Genomic DNA, 23,675 nt, shown 5'->3' on the forward strand with positions numbered 1-23,675 from the left:
AGATGACACCAAGATTAGTGGCATAGTGGACAGTGAAGAAAGTTATCTCCAATTGCAACAGGATCTTGATCAATCGGGCCACTGGGCTGACGAACGGCAGATGGTGTTTAATCTAGACAAATGCGAGGTGATGCATTTTGGTAGATTGAACCAGGGTAGGACTTACTCAATTAATGGTAGGGCGCTGGGGAGAGTTACAGAACAAAGAGATCTAGGGGTACATGTTCATAGCTGCTTGAATGTAGAGTCACAAGTGGACAGAGTGGTGAAGAAGGCATTCGGCATGCTTGATTTCATCAGTCAGAACATCTAATACAGGAATTGGAATGTCTTGAAGTTGTACAAGACATTGGTAAGGCCACACTTGGAATACTGTGTGCAATTCTGGTCACCCTATTATAGGAAGGATATTATTAAACTAGAAAGAGCGCGGAAAACATTTACTAGGTTTCTATCAGGACTTGATGGATTGAGGTAAAAGGAGAGTCTGCATAGGCTGGGACTTTTTTCTCTGGAGCATAGGAGGCTGAGGGGTGATCTTACAGAGGTCTATAAAATAATGAGGGGCACAGATCAGCTAGATAGTCAATATTTTTTCCCAAAGGTGAGGGAGTCTAACACTAGAGGGCATAGGTTTAAGGTGAGAGGGGAAAGATACAAAAGTGTCCAGAGGGGCAATTTTTTCACACAGAGGGTGGTGAGTGTCTGGAACAAGCTGCCAGAAGTAATTATAGAAGCAGGTACAACTTTATGTTTTAAAAAGCATTTAGATAGTTACATGGGTACGATAGGTATAGAGGGATATGGGCCAAATGCGGGCAATTGGGATTAACTTAGGGGTTTTAAAAAAAGGGCAGCATGGACAAGGTGGGCAAAGGGCCTGTTTCCATGCTGTAAACCTCTATGTAAATCACAGAAATCCTGCAGTGCAGAAAGTTTATTTATTAGTGTCACAAGTAGGCCTACATTATCACTGCAATGAAGTTACTGTGAAAATTGCCTAGTTGCCACACTCCACGCCTGTTCGAGTACACAGAGAATTTAGAATGGCGAATGTAGCTAATCTAAGAAAGAGGCCATTCAGCCCAGCAAATCTGCATTGACAACAATCCCACCCAGCCCCTATCCCCGTAGCCCCATATATTTACCCTGCTAGTGCCCCTGACACTCAGGTTGATTGGCCATGCTAAATTAATCCTAACTGACACTGGGGGACAGATCAGATTGGGCTCTAACACATGTTTGGACTGGGAGGAAACCAGAGCACCCAGATGAAACCCACACAGACACAGGGAGAATGTGCAGATTCCACACAGACAGTGACTCCAGTCAGGAATCAAACCCAGGTCCCTGGCACTGTGAGGCAGCAGTGCTAACCACTGAGCTACCATACCTGTGAAGAAGCCAGCTCACTATTTCAGGAGGATAGAGATAGGTCAGTAAATTGGACAGGAGGACTTTAGTGTGCAAAAATGTAAAACGATACATCTTTGGAAAAATACAATGAGTAGAAAAATGGAAGGACTTGGATTTTCAAATGCACAAACCTTCCAAAGCAGAAAGGTAAGTTGGCAAAGCTGTTGAAAAATCAGATATGTATCCTCAAGAACACAAATAGGGCCACAAATCTCAAAAAGAGAAATTATGTTGAAGTGCTGGATAATGCAAAACCAATACAAACCATTGTTTAGGCCACTGTTAGAGCATTAGGCCATAGTTTGCTGTGGCACAATATCTAACAGTGCCTGTTATTACTTAGACTTGCTGTTGCATGGTTAGGTTGTTAGATTCTTTGCATGACAAGTTCCCAAAGATGGGAGCTGATGACGGTGTAATGAAAAAAAGGCAACATCTGGGACTTGGATGATCAGGGAAAATAACTGTGGATAGAGTTCTCCGGTCTCGCACGCTCTACTTCTGCTGCCAACGAAAACGGAGAATTTGGTGTTCAGCCAAATCTCCTTCATTGCAACAGAACCAGAGAATCCCAGCTGCAAGGCAAGGTTGGAGAATTCCAGCCTGTGTATCTCTTTAAGCAATCAGATTGTAAAACAAGCAATGCAGGATACAATAAAGAAGTGTAAATTAGATTGGATTAATTCAATATCGAGTCAGGTACAGGTCACAAAATAGAGAGATTGGATTGAGAGAGAAAAGAATGGAATTCTTTAAATGTCAATTTTACATTTTTCAGAGTTCTAACACAAAGCCGTAAAGAATGAGACTCCACACATATTAATTTTCAATGCCAGGGAGGTTGACTCGCAGTAATTAACATATACAATACTAAAAATTTGAAATGGACAAATCACAACTTTCTGCAGTGAGTTTATTTTACGTCTACAAAGCAGAGAGAGCACCATTTCAAGGGTGAGGCAGCCAATGAAATGTCATTTTGATGAAGCTAATGATGGCGTGGTATATTTTGGTCAGTCTTTGGATATTTGAGTTCAACTGCACATCTGTCCAATTCCTTAGATTCCTGTACCAATTGAGCATGGATAACTATAAGCCCCACCACCTTCACCATTATTTTAACACATGGCCCAACGTGTACACTTTTGGGTGCCCTCCTCAGGAAGAAATCCAAAGCTAAGAGACATTACAAAACAAATTCTGATGATAGCAGAGACAAGATGCTTTAGTTATGGGTAGGTACAAGAGGAATTAGAGCTCATTTTATGAGACTTAAAAAGGTTAACAGGATTTCAGAGGCATCGGGAATTCCGTTATGTCAAATGGGGAAAAAGCATTTCCACTGACCGTAAATCTTAAAACAACGAGGAAAGCGGTTTGCATTTTACAGAAGTGTTGTTAAGACATTTGTCAGCCAGAAACCCAGAATTCATAACAGCTGTTAAAAGGAAGTAGATGACTTCAGGAGTGGCCAGAAGGCCCTAAACATTGATTCTTGCACCTAGGGAAAAGGTAGTGTCACCTCTTGCCATGGTGACCAGTGACTATAACAGCTTGGCAACAGGCGCCAACAACAACAGCAAGAACTCAATCGGACACTTGATAACCACGTTACATGCAGCACTTTGTGGCAGAACCTGTGTCTCGTGGGTTGATCTCTTCAGCCATCAGCAGAGATATGCCACTCAGTCCCCTGCAGATTTGCTGCATGTCCATCATATTCTGCAGCTAAAGGATGCCACTAGCACCAATAGCATTGAAAAAGATATCAGGACATGCTGGTGATGGGGCTAAGTGTGTAGTTCTTGTAGAGAATTGTGGCAAGCACAATGGGGATTGTCATCTCTGTGCTGTAAAATTCTATGATCCTTTCCTTCCTGATTATTGGCTAAATCTTAAATCAGAATAATGTTTCCTGCTAGTTTTAGCAAATTGAGATATGTATCTTAAAGGATCATGAACTTAAACTCGACAATATACACTTTTGGTTGGGGTGGGTGGGCGCGGGGAGACTTTTCCCATCCTGCACTCCACGGGAATCATGGTGGGCGGACAGACCATGGAAAAGTCCATTCAGCTTGCTCAGGCAGGATTTTCCAGTGTTTTGGGTTGAGCACGGCAAGAAATTCCTGCCCATGAAGTCCAAGAAGACAAAGTAACTCCTCACAATTAATGTTTAATGCTGCATTCCAAATTGATTTAATATCCCTTAGGGCAGCATGGTGGCACAGTGGTTAGCACTGCTGCCTCACAGCGCCAGGGACCCGGGTTCGATTCCTGGCTTGGATCACTGTCTGTGTGGAGTTTGCACATTCTCCCCACGTCTGTGTGGGTTTCCTCCCACGCTCCAAAGACATGCAGTTAGGTTGATTGGCCACGCTAAATTTACCCTAGTGTCAGGGGGATAAGCTGGGTAAATGTGGGGTTACAAGAATAGAGTCTGAGTGGGTTTGTGGTCGGTACCAACTCGATGGGCTGAATGGCCTCCTTTGCGTCTGTCGGGATACCAAAAAGGAATTTGATTTTTTAAAAAATTGTTCCAGTTTGGTCAATCAGAGCAAGTATCAAACATCATGATGCAAAATACAGCGCGGCAAGTTGCAAAGTGAAATGTTTTCTGCTTTTGGCCCAATAATGTAAATCATTTAAAATATTCCCACCCCAGGCAATTTATGAGATGGCCAATGTTGATTACACACTGTACTCATTAATATTCTTGAGCTAGTCATGTATATAGACTTCAATCCTCTCGCAATGCTATAGCTAAATAATTATATCTAGTTATTCTCCAAGCATTTTCATGGGTCAATTGCATTTTAATTCAAAGGAAGTTAATTTGTTTTGTCTCGCACGTTCAATTTTATGACATTTCTGTACGTTTCGCACCTTTTATCTACGCAACAATTCCGAATAGATCAGTTCAAGACATGATCAATGTCCTTCCCCAACAAGTTCTCGCTTGTGCAGGCGACAAGCTTTTAAAACTCAACGTTGGGCATTATTTCTTCCCCAGGTTAACTGATCCGTTCAATCATCCCTGCTTAAGCTTTGGTAGTGGTGATTTGTTTAATGGGCCTTGGCCCTTCCACTCCGTTTCTCAGTTGAAAAAAATACTGCCAATTTGGACAAGCTTCATGCCAGGACCCTCCCTCCACTCGATGTCAGTTATGTTTGCTTGAATAACCACACTGAAGATTATCAAGGCTAAGCTCTCCAGTTACTTGATATGAGTGAAGTGAATCAGACAGGTAATGAGGACATTTTGAAAAGGATTACAGCAGAGTGCAAACAGAGACGAGAAGTAGTACTGGAAAGAATGCTGATTGCCCTCAGCAAAATTCAGGCAGGATTGAAGGTATTCACTTGTATTCTCTGAATTTCATCTGGCATAGCAATTCACATTCCAATCTCCTATACCTTTTGGCCTCACTATTATCCACATATCTCCTCTCTTTCCACGTGCAATATAAAACTGCATTTAATTTGTGCTACTGGCTGAGGTCTTGATGTGGCATTCCCAACATCAAGCTCATATGCCATTGAAAAGGTTAAGTTTGCAATCTTGGTTGAGAGACTGTGCACAACCTAAAGGACACTAAGTGGTGGTGACAGTGTAACTTTAATGTCAAATAATAATGCATTTGGATTCACTGTACAAATGACATTACAGATTATTTGTATTGTTGAATGTGACTTTAAAGCTTGTTTATTAGTGTCACAAAAAACACTACAATGAAGTTACTGTGAAAATCCCCTAGTCGCCACACTCCAGCGCCTGTTAGGGTATACTGAGAGAGGATTTAGCATGGCAGATGCGCCTAACCAGCACATCTTTCAGACTGGTGAGAGGGAACAAGAGCATCTGGAGGAAACGCAATAGACATGGGGAGAAAATGCAGTCACCACAATGACCCGAGCCAGGAATCGAACCCAGGTCCCTAGAGCTGTAAGGCAGCAGTGCTAACCATCGTGCCACTTTAAACTGAATGTGGAGGCTTGGTGAAAAGAGGGAAATTTTAAATATCTTTGAAAATCTAATATAGTTTGTGTTTACATTTAAAGACAGGTACTGTTTAACTTCTAGTTCTCATCGAGGGGCCTAAATAGGGGGACAGAAGTCCCAGCAGCTGAAAGCATTAAAGAAACTGGCTTGAATAGCTTTTTGCTGTACCTGGGCTCAGCTAGGCCCTTTGTTCAGAACAGAGAGAGAGGGATTTTCCGAACGCGCTAACCCCAAGGTGGGAATTCCCGCTAGAGGTCAACATCGTTTTAAATAGTCTGCCAAATTTTCTGTCCCCCACATTACGAGTCTCATGGTGCATAGAACCAGAAACTCTCGCCAATAAGTTCAGGCATTCTCCATCTGACCAGCACGGCTGCAAATGGACTCTGGAGGTTTGGAGAGGAGGGGGTATTTGGGGAGGAGGTATTCACTTGCTTTCTCTAAATTTGTCACTGTTTAGGAATTCATTTCTGCTCTACCACTGGGGAGACAATGAGAATCTGGTCAATATCTGGTAAGTGATCAAGGTTTCTTTCTCCCCAAAGGTTTAAAATAGTAATGGAGTTTGTGGTCAGATTAACAAATATTTAAAAGAAATTAAATAATTTAATTAATTAAAGCTCATAAGTGTGGCAGGTCAGATGATGCTTCAAGGCATTGTGGGTCAACTGACAGCACATGGATTCAAGAAGGCAGTTCACCACCACCTTCTCCGGGGCAACTAGGGATGGGCAATAAATGGGGTGGCCAGCCAGCGATGCCTATGCCTCACGAATGAATAAAAATAAACAAAGGCTGCAGCATGTGGGAGCTCATGGATACTAGTGTTATCCTGCGCAAGCACATCTGCAGTAAGTGCTGGGGGCTTGAGGATCTTTGGCTCAGAGTCAGTAAGCTTGAGGCTGAGCTGCAGACACTGCTACATATCAGGGAGCAAAAGAAAGAAAGAAAGCACTACCTGGAATCTTTATTTCAGGAGACAGTCAAACCTTTAGGATAGGATCTTCTGATTTGGAAAGTGGTCAGGGAGAGAAGGATGTGACTGTAGCTAAGGCAGGTGATGGAGCACAAAGGGCAGGAATGCAGGAGTGTCAATTTCTATAATTGGGTCTGAGGTGCTTTCACCTTGTTTGAATGAGAGTGAGGGCTGCAGAGTGGGTGAGCTGACTGGCACTGTGGTACAGGATGTCATTCAAGTGGGGAGAGTACATTGGAACGTAGTAGTAGATGGAGATGGTATAGTGAGGGGAATTGACACTGTTCTCTGAAGCAAGGAGCAAGAGTCCAGTTTGCTGTGTTGCCTGCTCAATAAGAAGTCTGACAACACCAGGTTTAAGTCCAACCGATTTATTTGATAGTAAACTCACAAGCTTTACTATCAAATAAATCGGTTGGACTTAAACCTGGTGTTGTCAGACTTCTTACTGTGTTTACCCCAGTCCAATGCCGGCATCTCCACATCTTGCCTGCTCAATGCCAGGATTCAGGACATCTGCTCAGGGCTAGAGGGGAACTTACAGGGGGAATGGGGAAAGATCCAATGTTTGTGGTCTATGTAGGTACCAACGGCATAGATAGGACAAGAAAGAATGTTTTATGTTGTTAGTCTGAGGAGGTAGGCACCAGATTAAGAAACAGGACCTCAACAAGGTAGTAATTTCTGGATTACTACTTAAGCCATGTGCAAATTGACATGGGGAAAAAAAGATTAGAGAAATGAATGCTTTTCTCAAGGATTAGTGTGGGAGAAGTAGGGTCCAGTTCATGGGGCACCAGCACCTTGATTGGGGAATATGGGATCTGTATAGCTGGGATGGTCTACACCTGGAGTTGATGTTCCAGCGAGCCACATAACTAGGGAAGTTTTCAACTGAAATAGTGGAGGCAAAAGGACAAATTTGTGAAGATGTGGTAAACCAAAGAGTAGAGACAAGGCAACAGAGAAAGATAATAATGTGGGAAATGATAAAAAAGACTGTGACAGGAAGGAACAGGGAGTACAAATCTAAAAGTAGATCAGCAGAGAAGAGCTAGCTGAAGTGAACTGGCAAATATGCTTGAGGGGTAGGTCAACAGATGTTCAGTGACAGACATTTAAAACGATAATTCAAAGTACATAGAATAGACACATTCCATTGAATCACAGAATCATACAGTACCAAAGAGGCCCTTTGGCCCACCAAGTCTGCACTAGCACGCAAGAAACACTGGGGGGCTGCTTTCCCATCCTGCCAGCCACGGGAATCATAGCAGGCAGGGGGCAGACCATGCAAAGGTCCATTGACTTTGGGTGAGGTTTTCCAATTTTATGGTCTGTGTGGCTGGAAAATCCCATCCTTGAACTTTCATCTCATCCCAATTACTAGCACTTGGCCCAAGGCATGTCATAACATTCAAAGCTAAGTGCTCATCCAGGAACTTTCTCAAGGATTTGGGGCAACCCACCTCTACATTCCTCCCAGGCAGCACATTCCAGACCATCATCACTCTCTGGGTAAAAACATTTTTCCTCACATCCTCCCTGAACCTCCAGTTCCTCACCTTGAACCGATGTCCCCTCGTGAATGAGAAAGAAATATTCCAAGGGGAGTGTCCATCACCTGTAGTTAACTAAAAAAGCCCAAAGCAGTATTAAACTTTAAGAAAAAGAATATATTTGTGCAAAGACAAGTGACAGATTGGAAAGAATATGAAAAACATCAAAGAATAGCAAAAATATTGATAAGGAGGGGAAAACTAGAGTACAGGATAAAACTAACCAATAATATAAAGACGGGCGGTAAAAGTTTCCATAGATAAGAAAAGAATTAACAAAGTGAGTTGGTTCTAAGGAAATTGTTTCAGGGCAACCGATAATGGAAAATAGGGCTATGGTGATGGAATTAAACAAGTATTTTGCATTGCTCTTCACTATAACAGAATAATCGATGTAAATCAGGAAATGGAAGGGAGGCAGGAATGCAGGAAAATTACAATTACCAGAGAAGTGATATTGAGCAAATTATTGGGTCTGCAGATTGACTAATTTCCTGTTCTGGATTGACATCATCTGAAGATCTTAAAAGGAATGGCTGTTGAGTTATTTTAAGCATTGCTTTTAATTTTCCAAAATTCCCTAGATTCAGGGAAGGTTCCATTAGATTGGAAGATATCAAATATTACTGCTCTATTCAAAAAGGGAGACAGAAAGCAGGAAACCATAGGCCAGTTAGCCTAACATTTATCATTGGGCAAATGTTAGAAGCCATTATTAAAAATATGATAGGATGGGGCACTTGGAAAAATTCAAGGCCATCAAATTTGATTTGATTTATTATTGTTACATGTATTAACATAGTGAAAAGTATTGTTTCTTGCGTGCTATACAAATGAAGCATATTATTCATAGACAAGGAAATTGACATAGCTAGGATGTAGAGAAAGATAAACTTAATGGAAGGTAGGTCCATTCAAAAGTCAGACAACAGAAGGGAAGAAGCCGTTCTTGAGTTGGCTAGTATGTGATCTCAGATTTTTGTACCTTTTCCCCAATGGACGAAGGTGGAAGAGAAAATGTCCGGGTGTATGGGGTCCTTAATTATACTAGCTGCTTTGCTGAGGCAGCAGGAAGCATTGACAGAATCAATGGGTGGGTGGCTGGTTTACATGATGGATTAGGCTACATTCATGACCTTTTGTAGGTCTTTGTGGTCTTGGGCACTACAGGAGCCATGCTAAGCTGTGATACAACCAGGAAGAGTCAGCCTGGTTTTGTAAGAGGGAAATTATGTTTAACCAATTTATTGGAGTTCTTTGAAGAAGTCACGTGCTGTGGATAAAGGGGAACTGGTGAATGTACTGTACTTAGATTTCCAGGAGGCATTTGTTTGGGTGTCAGATCAAAGATTATTGCAGAAAATAAAAGCTCACGGTATAAGGATTACATATTGGCATGGATAGAGGATTGGCTGGCTAACAAAACAGATGGCATAAATGGGTCATTTTCTGATTGGCAGGATATGATGAGTGATGTGCCACACTGATTTATCATAGGAATCAGTACTGGAGCTTCATCTTTTTACAATTTATATACATGACTTGACTGAAGGGACTGAAGGTATGTTGCTAAATTTGCTGATGACACAAAGATAGATAAAAAAAGTCAATTGTAAAGAGGATGTAAGGAGACTACAAAGGGCCACAGATAGGTTAATTGAATGGACAAAACTCTGGCAAATGGAGCACATTTGTGGGCAAATATGAAATTTCCCATTTCGGCAGAAAGAATAAAAATACGCTTTCTTATCTAAATGGTGAGAGATTGCAGAGCTTTGAGGTGCTGAGAGATCTGGATGTCCTGGTGTTGAATCACAAAAAGGTAGTATGTATAAGTATAGCATATAATTAGGAAATTGTTTATTGTGAAGGGAATTGATTACAAAGATTATGCTTCAGTTGTACAGGGCTTTGGTGGGACCACATCAAGAATATTGTGTATAGTATTAGTCTCCTTATTTAAGGAAAGACGTAAATGCATTAGAAGCAGTTCAGATAATGTTTACTCAACCAATACCAAGAATGGGCAAGTTGCTTTACAAGGAAATATTGAAGAGATTGGAATGGTATACCCGAGAGTTTAGAAGTCTAAGAGAAGACTTGATCGAAACCTTTAAGATCCTGAGGGGTATTGACAAGGTAGGTGTGGAGAGAATGTTTCCACTTGTCGGAGAATCAAGAATTAGAGGTCACTTTTTAAAAATGAGTTGCTCTTTTAAGATAAGGATGAGGAGAATGTCTTCCTCTGAGGGTAGTGAGTCTGTGGAACACACTTCCTCAAAAGGCACTGGAAGCAGAGTGTTTGAACATTTTTAAGGCTGAGCTAGATAGATTCTTGATTAACACGAGCATGAAAAGTTATTCGGAGTAGGCAGGAAGGTGGGGTTGAAGTTACAATCAAATCAGCCAGGCTGGGGCAGCACGGTGGCACAGCATTGCTGCCTCACAGCTCCATTTGGGTGACTGACTGTGTGGAGTTTGCATCCTCCTCGTGTCTGTGTGGGGTTTCCTTTGGGTACTCCGGTTTCCTCCCACACTCTAAAGATGGTGCAGGTTAGGTAGATTGGCTGTGCTAAATTGCTCCTGACTGTCCAATGATATGCAAGTTAGTAGATTGGCCATGCTAAATTCCCCATTAGTGTCCAAAGATGTGTAAGTTAGGTGAATTAGTCATGGTTAGTGAGTGGATTATGGAGATAGACTGGGGTGGCAGAGGGGGGACTGGGTAAGGTGCTCTTCTGGAGAGTTAGTGCAGACTTGATGGGCTGAATGGCCTCCTTCTGCACTATAGGGATTCAGTGTTTCTATGGATCTTATTGAATGGTGATGCATGCTCGAAGGGCTGAGTGGCCCATCCCTGCTCCTGTTTTGTATGTTCGTATAATCCCACTAAACATAAGCATCTGCTACCTTTACCAAATTATAACCATCATCAGCGTTAAGCTCATAAGGTTCAACTTCCACAGAAGATACAGAGGCTGAAGAGGAAATGGAAGGAGGAAACCTGTAGCTCAGCAAGTCTACTTCCACCTCAGTGTTCAGTGTCACCCAGAATACTTGTTACAGAACCACTGAACCTCAGCACTGATCAGCAACTGAAACACAAGCTGAGTCATGTGTCTCGGTTATACATGGGGGGCAATGAAGTGGAAGAAGAATTTCTCAACTTCTGTCAGAGGAAATCGATGACTGTGAGCCCTTGACAGTTACTCAACGATTACAACTGGGTGACAGAGGCAAAGAAGGATGAATGACGAGCTTGTCTCAATACGTAATACCATGAATCACCTAATCACACTGCTGAAGCAATCATTTTTAGATTCTTAGATAGACAGGCTATTGTGTCTCTCTGTACAACATTGCTGGCACCCAAACCATAGCCATGTAACCACCAGAATCTCTCAAGAATGTTGTCACTGATGTTGAAATACTGGGTGTACATTGAGGATATATATTTTAAAAATGACGTTTTTAGTGTCCCTGGAGGCAAACTGGGGACTACTATACAAACCTGGATCTAATGGAGTTCTTCTGGCCTATAAAATATCTGTGTTCCCCATTACAACTTAGCTTCCGGCTCGCAGACGGACTGGAGGAGCTGGGTTTAACTTCAGCTGCCACTGGGCTAGTACTAGAGGTGTTCCATGCCCACCATAGGGGCAGATAGTGTTATTCCTGACACACTGACAGCTCCAGCAGTCTCTTACACATACTGGAAATTGCCAGAGGAAAATTATGCTGAAGCCAGAATCTTTCCTCTTACCAAAGGTTATCGTTTTAAGCTAGTTTACAGGGAAAAAAAGATGGCTCAATTAATCGTATGTAAGAGGAAAAAAGAATTACACTGCATCACAGAATACCAGTGGATGTAAATTAAATGTAAAACACTTTGAGATGATAAGAATCAATACACCAAATGTGAAAAAAAGGTAAGTTCAATATTGTGGGCTCTTTAAAATGAAACAGTCCTGGAAGAGTGTCTGCCACAACTTTACATATTGCTCAGTGTCCATTCCTCCACCATTTTCATTTTGTAAAGTCAACTTATCCTGTCACACCAACCAACCATAGAACGATGGATTCTACACCTGTGTTATTTCTAGATGTCTGTCACCAGTGCTAGTAGGAAAACAACAGTCAAATGCAATAGATATTTTAACAATTACACATTATTTGCATGTCAATTAAGTAGATAACTCTCCAGTAAGAAAAGGCAGCGTAACACTTGACAGATGCCTTAATGCAGAACCAAGGGTATAATGTGAATGAACAACTCAAAGTATTCAGTATTAGTAAGGAAATACTGGTCAAGAAATTAATAGGACTAGATAGTGACAAACCCTCTGGGCCTGGTGATCGGCATTCTAGGGTTTTAGTGAGGTAGCTGTGGCAATAGTGGATGCAGTGGTTTTCATCTTTCAGAATTTCTTAGATTCTAGAACAATTCCCAAGCAATGGAAGGTAGCTAACATAACCCTGTCATTTAAGAAATGAGGAAGAGAGAAAGTAGAAAAGTATTGGCCTAACATCTGGAATTGGCAAAATGCTGGAATCTACTGTTTAGAATATGGCAACAGGACACTTAGAAGTCATCATCGTAATTCAGCAAATTTAGTACTGATTTATGGAAGGGAATTCAGGTTTGACAAATCTGTAGAGTTTTTGAGGAGGTAACCAGTGTGATGGACAAGGGGAAACCAATGGATATAATGCATTTGGATTTTCAAAACACATTCTACAAGTCATTACACAAAGTTAGGATCTGTGGGATTGAGGATAATATATTAGCCTGGATTGAGGATTGATTAATGGACAGAAAATAGGAACATTTTGGGTTGGGTGCCCATAACTGGTGAGTTACTGCAAGGATCAGTATTTAGGCTTCAGCTGCTTACAATTGACACCACTGATTTTGGTGAGAGAACTAAGTGTAATAAATCCAAGCTTGCTGATGATACGAAGTTAGATGAGAAGGAATTGGGGCGGCACAGTGGTTAGCATTGCTGCTTCACAGCTCCAGGGACCTGGGTTTGATTCCTGGCTCAGGTCACTGTCTGTGTGGAGTTTGCACATTCTCCTCGTGTCTGTGTGGGTTTCCTCCGGGTACTCCGGTTTCCTCCCACAGTCCAAAGATGTGTGGGTTAGGTTGATTGGCCATGCTAAGTGTCCTGGGATGCATAGGTTAGAGGGATTAGTGGGTATAATATGTAGGGATATGGGGGTAGGGCCTGTGTGGGATTGTGTTTGGTGCAGACTCGATGGGCCGAAGGGCCTCTTTCTGCACTGTAGGCTTTCTATGATATGATCAATGAATGCAATGAGTAGGCTCCAGAGGAGTACAGACTGGTTGAGTGATTGTGCAAGACCATGGTAGACGGAATATAATTTTGCAAAGTGTACAATCATTTGCATTTTTTAAAGGAAAAAATGAAGAAAGAATAGTTATTGACAGTAAGAGGCTGGGAAATGTTTATATTCAAAGGTTGTACATGTCATAGTTAACATGTACAGCAAGCAATTACGAAGGCTAATGGTATGTTCGCATTTGTTAGAAATAGATCAGATTTTAAGACTAATGGGGTCTTACTACAATTATATAGAGTATTTATTGGTGAGACCACAACTGGAAAACAGTGTTGGTCCTTTTATCTAAAAAAGGACTTGCTTGCCTGAGTGAGATTTCAGGAAAATGAGGAAATTTGCCTTCGAGAGATGGTTGAACAGACCAGGCATATGTTCCCTGGATTTTAAAAGAACCAAGAAATGCTATATTTGAAACATAACATTCTTAAGATACTTGACGGATACATATTGAGACAACAGTTTGGGAATCTAGAATATGGGGTCAGAATCCAAGAATAAGAGATCAGTCATATGGCACAGCAATGAGGATAAATCTCTTCACTAAAGGGGTGGCAAATCTTTGGAATTCTCTACCCAGAGTGATATAGATTGAATCATTGAATCCTACAGTGCAAGAGGCTGCCATTTGGCCCATCGATTCTACACTGACCACAATCCCATCCAGGCCCTATCCCCATATATTTACCCTACTAATTCCCCTGACACTAAGGGGCAATTAACGTGGCCAATCCACCTAACCTGCACATCTTTGGACTTGGTAGTTGCTCAATAGTTGAGTAAATCAAATTCAGAGATCAATAAATTTGGAGTACTAAGGGAATTAAGGGATTTGGAAATAGTGAGGGAAGATGAATGTGGGAGAGATCAGTTATAATTATGTAGGAGGTGAAATAGGATTAAAGAAATGGCTTATTCCTGCTGCAATTCTCATGTCTGTACATCCTGATGTTTGGAGAATGTTGCACAACTCAAAAGGCTGAGTCAGCTCCATCAGATGGCAATTTTTTTAGATTCATCAGCATAATGAAAGCTAATGCACACTGAAGCAGGACCCCAGTTAGCTACTTGATACATCACTATGTCTGATCTTAATGCATCCCCCAGTATTAAATGGAAGAATCCAATGGTGAACAAGTTTGACTTCCAGATTTTATATTGTGAATTTGCCAGAGGAGCTTTGAGAAGTCTAACATCACATTCTGCATTATTTGCAACTTCCTGCACATTGCTCAACACAGCTGGCAAGTTTATGCTATTCAAAATGTATTTGGTAGGAGGAAGTGCAAAATCTCCTCATTTTGCCCTCTAACGTGCCTGTGGCTTCCTTCTCCTGTCATTAGTTGTTGAGTAAATATATAACAACTCTAGGACATTATGCTGGACTGTTCAAATCTGATTGAGCTCATTTTACTCTTGCTTTATTATCACATAAATTCTTCAGATCTGTTCTCTTTTAACAGGATTTGAATAAAACTACATATATCTTAGTGAAATAAAGAGTTGCATTTATACATCATATCATTTGGTAATACAGAACTTGAGCATTGCTGAAAATTTGCTGTCAAAATTGTTCTCTGCTGCTTTTCCATGACAATGCCTCTACCAGTCAGAGTCCACCTGCCAACCAATCAGCACTGTCTTCTTATGCAGTATAAATTGTTTTTTCCCTTACTGTTGTTTTATCTTACATAGCTGTTCTGATGAGTGCAAGATGAAAAACTTAGATAGCATGTTTCTTTTTTCAGCAATTTAAGCACATTTTTCTTGGTGCAATGCCTAATGCTTCATAGCTAATTAATTACTTTTGAAATAAGAACAGAAAACACCTGGAAACATTCAGCAGATCAGGCAGCATCTATGGAAAATGAAACAGCAGTTCAAGTCGATGAAATTTATGATGAAAGGCTGTTATTCTGAATGGCTAACTCTGTTTGTTTCTCTTTCCACAGACCTGCTCAATGTTTCCGGCATTTTCTGTGCCTATTTCAGATTGTCAGCATGCACAGTGTTTTGCCTTTAGGTAATGACTTTAAAGGGGCATTTGCTGTCAGTAAATGTGGCAGGCAGGCGACATGCAGTGAGCTGCCATGAGATACATAGAAAGAAGTCTCACAATACTAGGTTAAAGTCCAATAGGTTTATTTGGTAACAAACACTACTAGCTTTCGGAGCACTGTTCCTTCATCAGGGGAGTGGGGAGTTCTGATCACAAATGGTGCATATAAAAGGCACACACTCAGTTTATAGAATACTGATTAGAATGCGAGCCTTTACAGCTATTCAAGTCTTAAAGGTGCAGACAATATAATTAAACATAGGTTAAAGAGATGTGTACTGTCTCCAGACAGGACAGTTCGTGAGATGTTGCAAGCCCAGGTCATGGGGATTACAGATAGTGTGATATGAATCCAAGATCCCAGTTGAGGCCTTCCTTATGTGTGCGGAACTTGGCTATCAGTCTCTGCTCAGTGACTCTGCGCTGTCATGTGTCGTGAAGGCCGCCTTAGAGAACGTTTACCCGAAGATCAGTGGCTGAATGCCTGTGACCGCTGAAGTGTTTGCCAACAGGAAGAGAACAGTCTTGCCTGGTGATTGTCGAGTGGTATTCATTCATCCATTGTCGTAGCGTCTGCATGGTCTCCCCAATGTACCATGCCTCAGGACATCCTTTCCTGCAGCGTATCAGGTAAACCACATTGGCAATAGCCAGCTGATCTGCTTTGGTCATGAAGGTGGGAAGTGAATACTAGTCAGGACACCAGGAAAATTCCTATTGCTTCAACAAATAAGTGAAGTTGAAAGGGTAGAAATTGTGCTTTTTTTTGTCCTGTGGCTTAGATTTCCACCTTTATACTTTCATGACCCAAAAGTCCCAGATGTGCGAGTAGAATTGAACACTATCCTAGGATCATTACAGCCACCTGAATGGGTTTAATGTCTCATCTGCAACTTGGTGTCCCTGATAATACCATGATCTGTCAGCATAGATTATAGTTAGGTTAGGGTGAATGGCAACTGATCACTGAAGAATGCACAGTTAACACATTCAAAACAGCAGTCTCTCCACTAAAGCTAACTGATTAATTTCATAGGATCATAGAATGCTTTTGCAACTAAAAAAAATTCACCCTGTCATTCACGCGCTAACTCTTTTGCCAGACCTCCCTCTTTTGCCAGACCATGCGGCATGGTGGTGCAGTGATTAGTACTGCTGCACACCACCAGGAAACCAGGTTCAATTCCCATCTCAGGCGACAGTTTTCACGTTCTCCCCATGTCTCAGTGGGTTTCCTCTGGGTGCTCCAGTTTCCTACCACAGTCTGAAGATGTGTTGGTTAGGGTGATGAGCAGCATGGTGGAAATGGAATGGGCCTGGGTAAGGTGCTCTGTCGGACATTCTGTGCAGACTTGATGGGCCTAACGGCCTTCTTCTGTGCTGTAGGTATTCTATGAATTAGTCCCTCTTTCTGCATTATTTTTGTTTCAAATATGTATCAAATTCTATTTTGAAAGTTATTATTGAATTTGATTTCATCAAAGTTTTGGACAGTTCAGACAGCATTTCAGATCATACCAACTCACATTGTTCTGGCAAATTATCTTAAATTGCTGTCCTCTCAGCTGTGACCCACCTGCTAATGAAAACAATATCTATTCTATAAGAATCCTTTGTAATGTTTAATATTTCTGTTTTCTCTGCTCATAATTACCAGGATTCCAAGGTAGACAATTCCAGTTCCTCTGGTATCTCCACATAACTGAAATTGCTCATACCTGATACCATCTAGTAAATGTGCATTGCACACCTTTAATACATATGGCATTCTATCTACAGAAACATAGAAAACAGGAGGAGGAGAAGGCCATTTGGCCCTTCAAAATTCCATCATTCATTATGCACTGATCATCCAACTCAAAAGCCAGATCCCACCTTCCTCCATATCCCCGATTCCCTTTTCCCAAAACAGCTACATCTAACTCCTTCTTGAAAACATACAATGTTTTGGCCTCAACTGCTTTCTTTTGTACCAAATTCCACAGCCTCACCAATCTTTGGGTGAAGAAATGTCTCCATATTTTAGTCCTAAATGTTTACTCCATATCGTTCGACAGTGGTTCCTATTTCTGGACATCCCACCATTGGGAACATCCTTCCTGTATCTACCCTGTCCAGCCTTGTTAGAATTGTATAGACTTCTATGAGTTTCTCCTTTATTCTTCTGAATTCCAGTGAATATAATCCTAACTAACCCAATCCCACCACATTCGTCAGTCGCACCATCCCGGGACTCAGTCTGGTAAACCTTTTATTGCAGTCTTTCCTTAGCAAGATCATCCTTTCTCAGATAAGGAGACCAAAACTGTACACAACATTCTACAATATTGGCTTCATCAAGGCCCTGTATCTTTGCAGCAAGACATCCCTGCTCCTGTACATGCTATGAAGGCCAACGTAGAGGCTTCATTACTGCCTCTGTATGCTTACCTTCAGCAACTGGTGTATGAGGTCACCGAAGTCTTGTTGCACATTTCCCTCTCTTGATTTATAGCCACTCATATAATAATCTACCTTGTTGTTTTTGCTGCCAGTGTGGATATCCTCACATTTATTCACGCATCAGCCATGCACTCAACTAGACCAATTCACACAGAAGCATCCCTGCATCCTCCTCACAGCTCACTCTCTCAGCCATCTGCAAATCTGGAGATGCTATATTGCAGGGAGATGACGTTGTGAGCGTGTTAGGAAAGTAAGCTGTTCAATTCTATCAAGTCGGGGGTGGAATTATAGCCCGTTCTCCATGTCAAACAAAAAGGGGCGGTAGGGTGGCACAATGGTTAGCACTGCTGCCTCAATGCGCCAGAGACCTGGGTTTAATTCCAGCCTTGGGTGACTCTGTATGTTCTCCCCATGTCTGTGCGGGTTTCCTCCGGGTGCTCCGGCTTCCTCCCAGTCTGGTTAGACGTACTGGCCATGCGAAATTCTCCCTCAGTGTAGTCCAACAGAAGCCAGAGTGTGGCAACTAGGGGATTTTCACTGTAACTTCATTGCAATGTTAACGAAAGTCTACATGCGACTCATAAATAAACTTTAAAAGTGGGTGTTGCAGAGAAGGGAACGAACGCCGTTTGCTCAATGCAGAAATCTGACACTGTAGGCTGTTTGATGATGACACGTGTGTGAGAAAGTTAAATAATCCCAGCCCGTTCTGTGGCGAAATCAGGCACATGCTGGCGTGGTTAGAGAGGCAGTTGAAAATGCTGAGAATGAAGCAGGGAGCACATGGTGATCTGGCCAGCAGCTGTGGTAGGGTTCATTGCAAGTGCGTGCCCGGAGTTGGGGGGTGGGGTTGAGTGGGAAGAGACAACGTGTAAAGTGAAAAGCCGCTAATGAAACCACGCTGAAGGAAGAAGCAGTGTCATTCTGTTTTCTGACAGCTACCCAAATGTAAACAAACTGACAAACCGAAGACATCGAGTAAGAGAATGTACTTGGGACATTTTGGGTCACATCTGAGGCAGAGATGGATTGATTGGTCGAGAGGTGTCGCTCTTATGCAAAGAAAATTCAACTTGGAGCGATATTCCCCCCTCCAAGACAAAATTCCCAAATCCCTATGTTAAGACAAAATTCCCAAATCCCTATGTTAAGACAAAATTCCCAAATCCTACGTTAAATCAGCTCTTACCAACAATATAGTCCCCCCCCCCCCCCCATCGAATAGATTATAGTGGCCATTATCAACTGGAGTCTCAAGATTCGGTGTTTAAAAAAAACTTTTGCTAAAAGTGTGTTCAAATTAAGTAAAAAAAAAACAGCCCAAGTCTGCTCTAATAGTTACCACTCACGTTTCCCTTTAGAATTGAGTCTGTTCTTAATCTGAATCAGTCCGGGGCAACTCCACATCACAGGCTCAAAACAAAACACAGTTGGAACAGCTTTTAAGTATTATGTTGGTTCCTACAGTTGTCCTTGGCCTCCTTCACCCTAAAACAACACCGAATGCTTCCAGAGTTTTACATTCCCCATTTTCTCAATGTGCCTAGCACTCCGACAGGCAGCCAAAATGTTACGATAACTAACAAAAAAAAAGTGATGAAAATATCCACTCTGAAATGTAAGAATCGATTCGCCAACCTGGAGTCAGTGTGTTAAAGGTTCATCACGAATCAGGCGACAGATCCCGTCTCCTCAAATCATATCCAAGCAGCAAATGGCACCGCATTCGCTACTCGTGAACCACTCTTGGGAACCTCTCCACCCATCATGGGGCTAGAATGTTACCCGGAAATGTACCGGAATCCAGTGTACTCCACCTGCGAATCTGGTGAACGCACACTCCTGTCCTGGCCTTCCACATCGCACTCCTTGCCTCTCTTGTACCTCCAAAGTTGCACTCTCGCCCCTTGAACCTGCTCTACCATTCAATCGCATTACGGCAGGTGTTTGTATTTCACATTTCCATGCCCTCCCCGCCCCCCCCCCCCACCTCGCCCCCAGTAATAATTGATCCCTTGGCCTATCAAGAATCTATCTGCCTCCAACTTAAAAGTATTCAATCGCCTCGCCTCCACTGCCTTCTGAGACAGAGTTTCAGAGTCACACAGGAGGGAGGAGAAAATGCCCTCGTCGCCGTCCTAAATGGGTGACTCACCCTAATTTTAAAACATTGGTCCTAATTCTGCACTCACCCACAACAGGGAACATCATTCCCACATCAACTTTGCCGAGATCTTAGATACTCCACTCACGTCGCCCCATCGCTCTGCCAAACTCTAGAGGAAACAAGCCCAATCTGTCCAACCTTTCCGCAGAAGACAACCTCCTTCACTTGACACGGGTGTCATGGGGAATTGGGCACACAGATGCTAAAGCTGATCCATTGAAGATGAGTGGAATGTCACTTTTTTCCTGGTCATATGGGTCAAACTCCAACACACACTCTAGCCACACTGCGCTTGAATGGGAGATTAGATAGTAAAAAAATCCTCTGTGCTTTAGGAATTGGACTTTGATCAGGGCGTTCAATCTGAACAGCCGCACCCCAAACCATCAGGGACCACTTTAAACGAGTGAGAAATTCAATCATCTTTAACTACTATAAGTTTAACCACCTTAAACTAGTGGGAAATTCAACCAACTTTAACCAGTGTGAGTTCAACCATCTTAAACTGGGGGAAATTCAACCGCCTTTAACTAGTGTGAGTTTAACCATCTTAAACTAGTGGGAAATTCATCCGTCTTTAACTAATGTGAGTTTAACCATCTTAAACTAGTGGGAAATTCATCCGTCTTTAACTAGTGTGAGTTTAACCATCTTAAACTAGTGGGAAATTCATCCGTCTTTAACTAGTGTGAGTTTAACCTAGTAGAATTCCAGGCTGACTTCAAACCTCATTTGGAATGTGCTAATCTCACCCTTCCCCCAGTGATAAATTTGAAAAGTGAGAGGTAACTATCAGATTGTCACCCACTGCCTCAGCCTTTGCTCACGATTTTGCGATCTGTCGGTGTACAGGAGCTGTATTCTCCTGTAAAAATGACTCCCTTCCCAACGTGAAGTCACCCTAACCTTACCATTAAAAACCAGTCATTGGTTCTGTTTGGCGAATTGGACCTGTGCTGGACTGGCCTGTAACTCAGTCTCGCATCTCCAGGGTCTGTCACTCCACAGTTATCAATCCATGACAGGCTGCGGCTGGTCTCTCCTCTGACTCCCCAGAGCACTGTGAAACATCCCATCACCAGGACTGCCTGACAACACGGGTATCACACCGGCTTAGAATGCCTCTGATGTGGGCCCCATGTTTTAACCGCGTGGGATGTATTCAGAAGTCACGAGAGGAGCGAGAGCATATTCCTGTGCCCCAATTTCAATGATTAATAGGCCGGGGAAGTCGGACCCCGTGTGTGGATTCCAACATTCTCTCCTGTCCGGGCAATCCAGGAGTCTGCCAGTTGTGTACCCAGGTACCAGTCTGAATCAGCTGTGCCAGTGTAAGCGAGCTCTGATCTCCCTCATTCAGGGCAGAGTTCCCAGCTGTTACCTAAAGTCGAATGAAAGGTGCTCCAGCGAATGATGTCACCCTCGCTTTCATGTTTACATAGCTACCAAATTCTGAAATGCTTCCAAAAGTGCAGCACGCAGCCCAGAACACAGCTCACTGCCTGAATGCAGATTGGGATTACCACGGCATGTTAACGTCTAAACCACCCTCAAAGACATGTCATGTTCAGCCTTGGCCAAGCATGTCCAATTTAGGATTAATTGCCAGAAATAGGATATGCAATTATTCCAACAGAGAGGAGGGGGAAAAAAACCTGGTTGAAAGAGTTCGCCACCATATGTGTTACCGAGTCTACTTCCAGACCCTGCAATTCTCAGCTGAACCGTAAATGAATGTTAAACCCCTGGAAGAATCTTGAGCTGGTAAACTGTCCATGTCCAACTGTGCATGTCTTGTTCTCCATACAGGTCACACACATTTAGCGAGTTTCCATCATAAATGTGGACCCAATACCGCTTCAGATAGAAACAACCAGGCTGCAATTAAACTTGAGCTTTCATTCTTACTGTTGCAATGGGTTTAGGGTGTTGTGGGTGCAAGTTTGCAGACTGGGACACTCGAACTCTGGGTTTACTGAACAGCAAGGGCACAGAATCCAACCACACACCCAGCTCTCTCTCTCTGTGCACTATCTGTGTCCCTGGCCGCTGCTGCTCTGACCCTGACACAACACTGACATTACTCTGCAGCAAGATAGACCAGACCACAACCAAGCGATGCTACAAACTAGGACTCAGATCTGCAGAGCGCATTCATCTACTCACAATTCTAGGGTTTTTTTTGAAAAAAAACGATTGCCTTAAATACCGTGCTGAATGCAAGCCTTATTTCAAATTCGAGATGATTATGGTTCTTATATGTGTGAAATTGTGGCATCGACACTTGCTCTGTTTCTCTTGTGCTCCCTTAGTTTGAAAGGTGATTTTTTTAAACAAGTAAATAGTTGCTTTGCACTCAGTGACTTGCAGTGGGGGAGCGGGCAGGAGCAGGGTGTCAGTATTTGCAGAATTCCGGCCCCCCCCCCAACCCCCGCAATAGTCTCCCTCATTTTTTCTGTAGCTTTCAAGTTGGCCCCCTCCCCACCCCCAGCAGAATGCTTCACGATATTTGGATTGCATTAATTTCAGGCGCGCTCTCAGACCGGGACGCTTTTACAACCGCAGCGTTTTGTTGCTGTGTGTGTTGTAACAAATCCCCTGTTGTAGGTGGCTGCTTTGACCTTGCCCCCCCACCTTCCTTTCTCAGCCAACCGGCTCGACCCCGGGATCCGGTGGCGATCAGTCTTTCCCTGCCTGTTCCAGCTCAGTTTCCCTTTCCCAAATTAATCTATCGCACAGGCACTTTCTCTAAACGGTCTGCCCCCCCCCACCCCCACCACCCCTGTAATCAATCGACCCCCTCTTTCTTTTTACTTAAGAATCTTTCTGTTGACCTAGTTGCTTCTAATCCACCCCCAACCCTGCAATTTAAAGAGAAACTGTAGCTCCCAACGCTTTTAATGCGAACCTTATGTGTTTCTGCACGATCTGCTTTCTATATATTCCAGACGTTTCCAAGCGTTCACCATCTAAAAGAAACGCAACTGGAAAAAGAAAGCAAACATTTGCCCCCACTCGATTCACTTTCAGTGAATTTCTCACAACTTTTGCTACACTCTGTGCACCTTCGAGTCAGACTTAGAGGCAGAAAAGAGCGTTTTTTCTTACCGTAGCAGGGCTGACCATGGCATCCGTATGTATCCGTGGATGCACGCCGACATGTAGGTGAAAATGTTGGTCAATAAAAGTGGTCTCAATGGTCTGAGCGAGCGATGGAGCCGAACTGGAGACGGTTCATCTTGTAACTAACTGGGTCCCGGTGGCTGGAGGAGTGTGTGAGTGAATGTGTGTGTGTGTGTGTGTGTGTGAGAGAGAGAGATCTGGGGAATGTGCTGCTTACAACTAAGCAGTCAGATGGTTCTGTACTTGAGAGTATTAACACACACACTGCCGTGACCTTTCACGTTTGGCACCCCTCACACACACACACACACAAGGGCCAGTGACAAGCTAACGCCAACCGCTGTCCTGGGTACTGATCCACCGCTCTGTCTGCCCCACCCCTCCCTCCGCACCCACTTCCTTCCTCTGATAGGGAAACCTTTAACCATCCCAGATCCGGCGCACATAGAGCCCCGGCAGCGCGATTTTCGAGGCTGCTGCGCCAAGAAGGAATGAACCAGCTAGTTCCCAGGCGGAGCGGGTCACCGGAGTGCAGGACGTGGTTCTGGAGCTGAACATGGAGGGAA

At 42.9% G+C, this 23,675-nt stretch overlaps 1 protein-coding gene across 1 annotated transcript in view; it reads right to left on the reverse strand.

Annotated features, from left to right (window-relative positions):
• ntf3 (neurotrophin 3) overlaps nt 1–23,334 on the reverse strand; it is a 41,164-nt gene extending 17,830 nt beyond the window's left edge. The window contains exon 1 of the mRNA XM_080207822.1: nt 23,095–23,334. Coding sequence (XP_080063948.1) covers nt 23,095–23,112 — 18 coding nt within the window. The 5' untranslated portion in view covers nt 23,113–23,334. The remainder of the gene's footprint in view (nt 1–23,094) is intronic.
• Nucleotides 23,335–23,675: the final 341 nt, after the last annotated feature.

Source organism: Carcharhinus amblyrhynchos, chromosome 19, assembly GCF_965287045.1.
Source record: "Carcharhinus amblyrhynchos chromosome 19, sCarAmb.v2.hapA, whole genome shotgun sequence".
Lineage (NCBI taxonomy): Eukaryota > Metazoa > Chordata > Chondrichthyes > Carcharhiniformes > Carcharhinidae > Carcharhinus > Carcharhinus amblyrhynchos.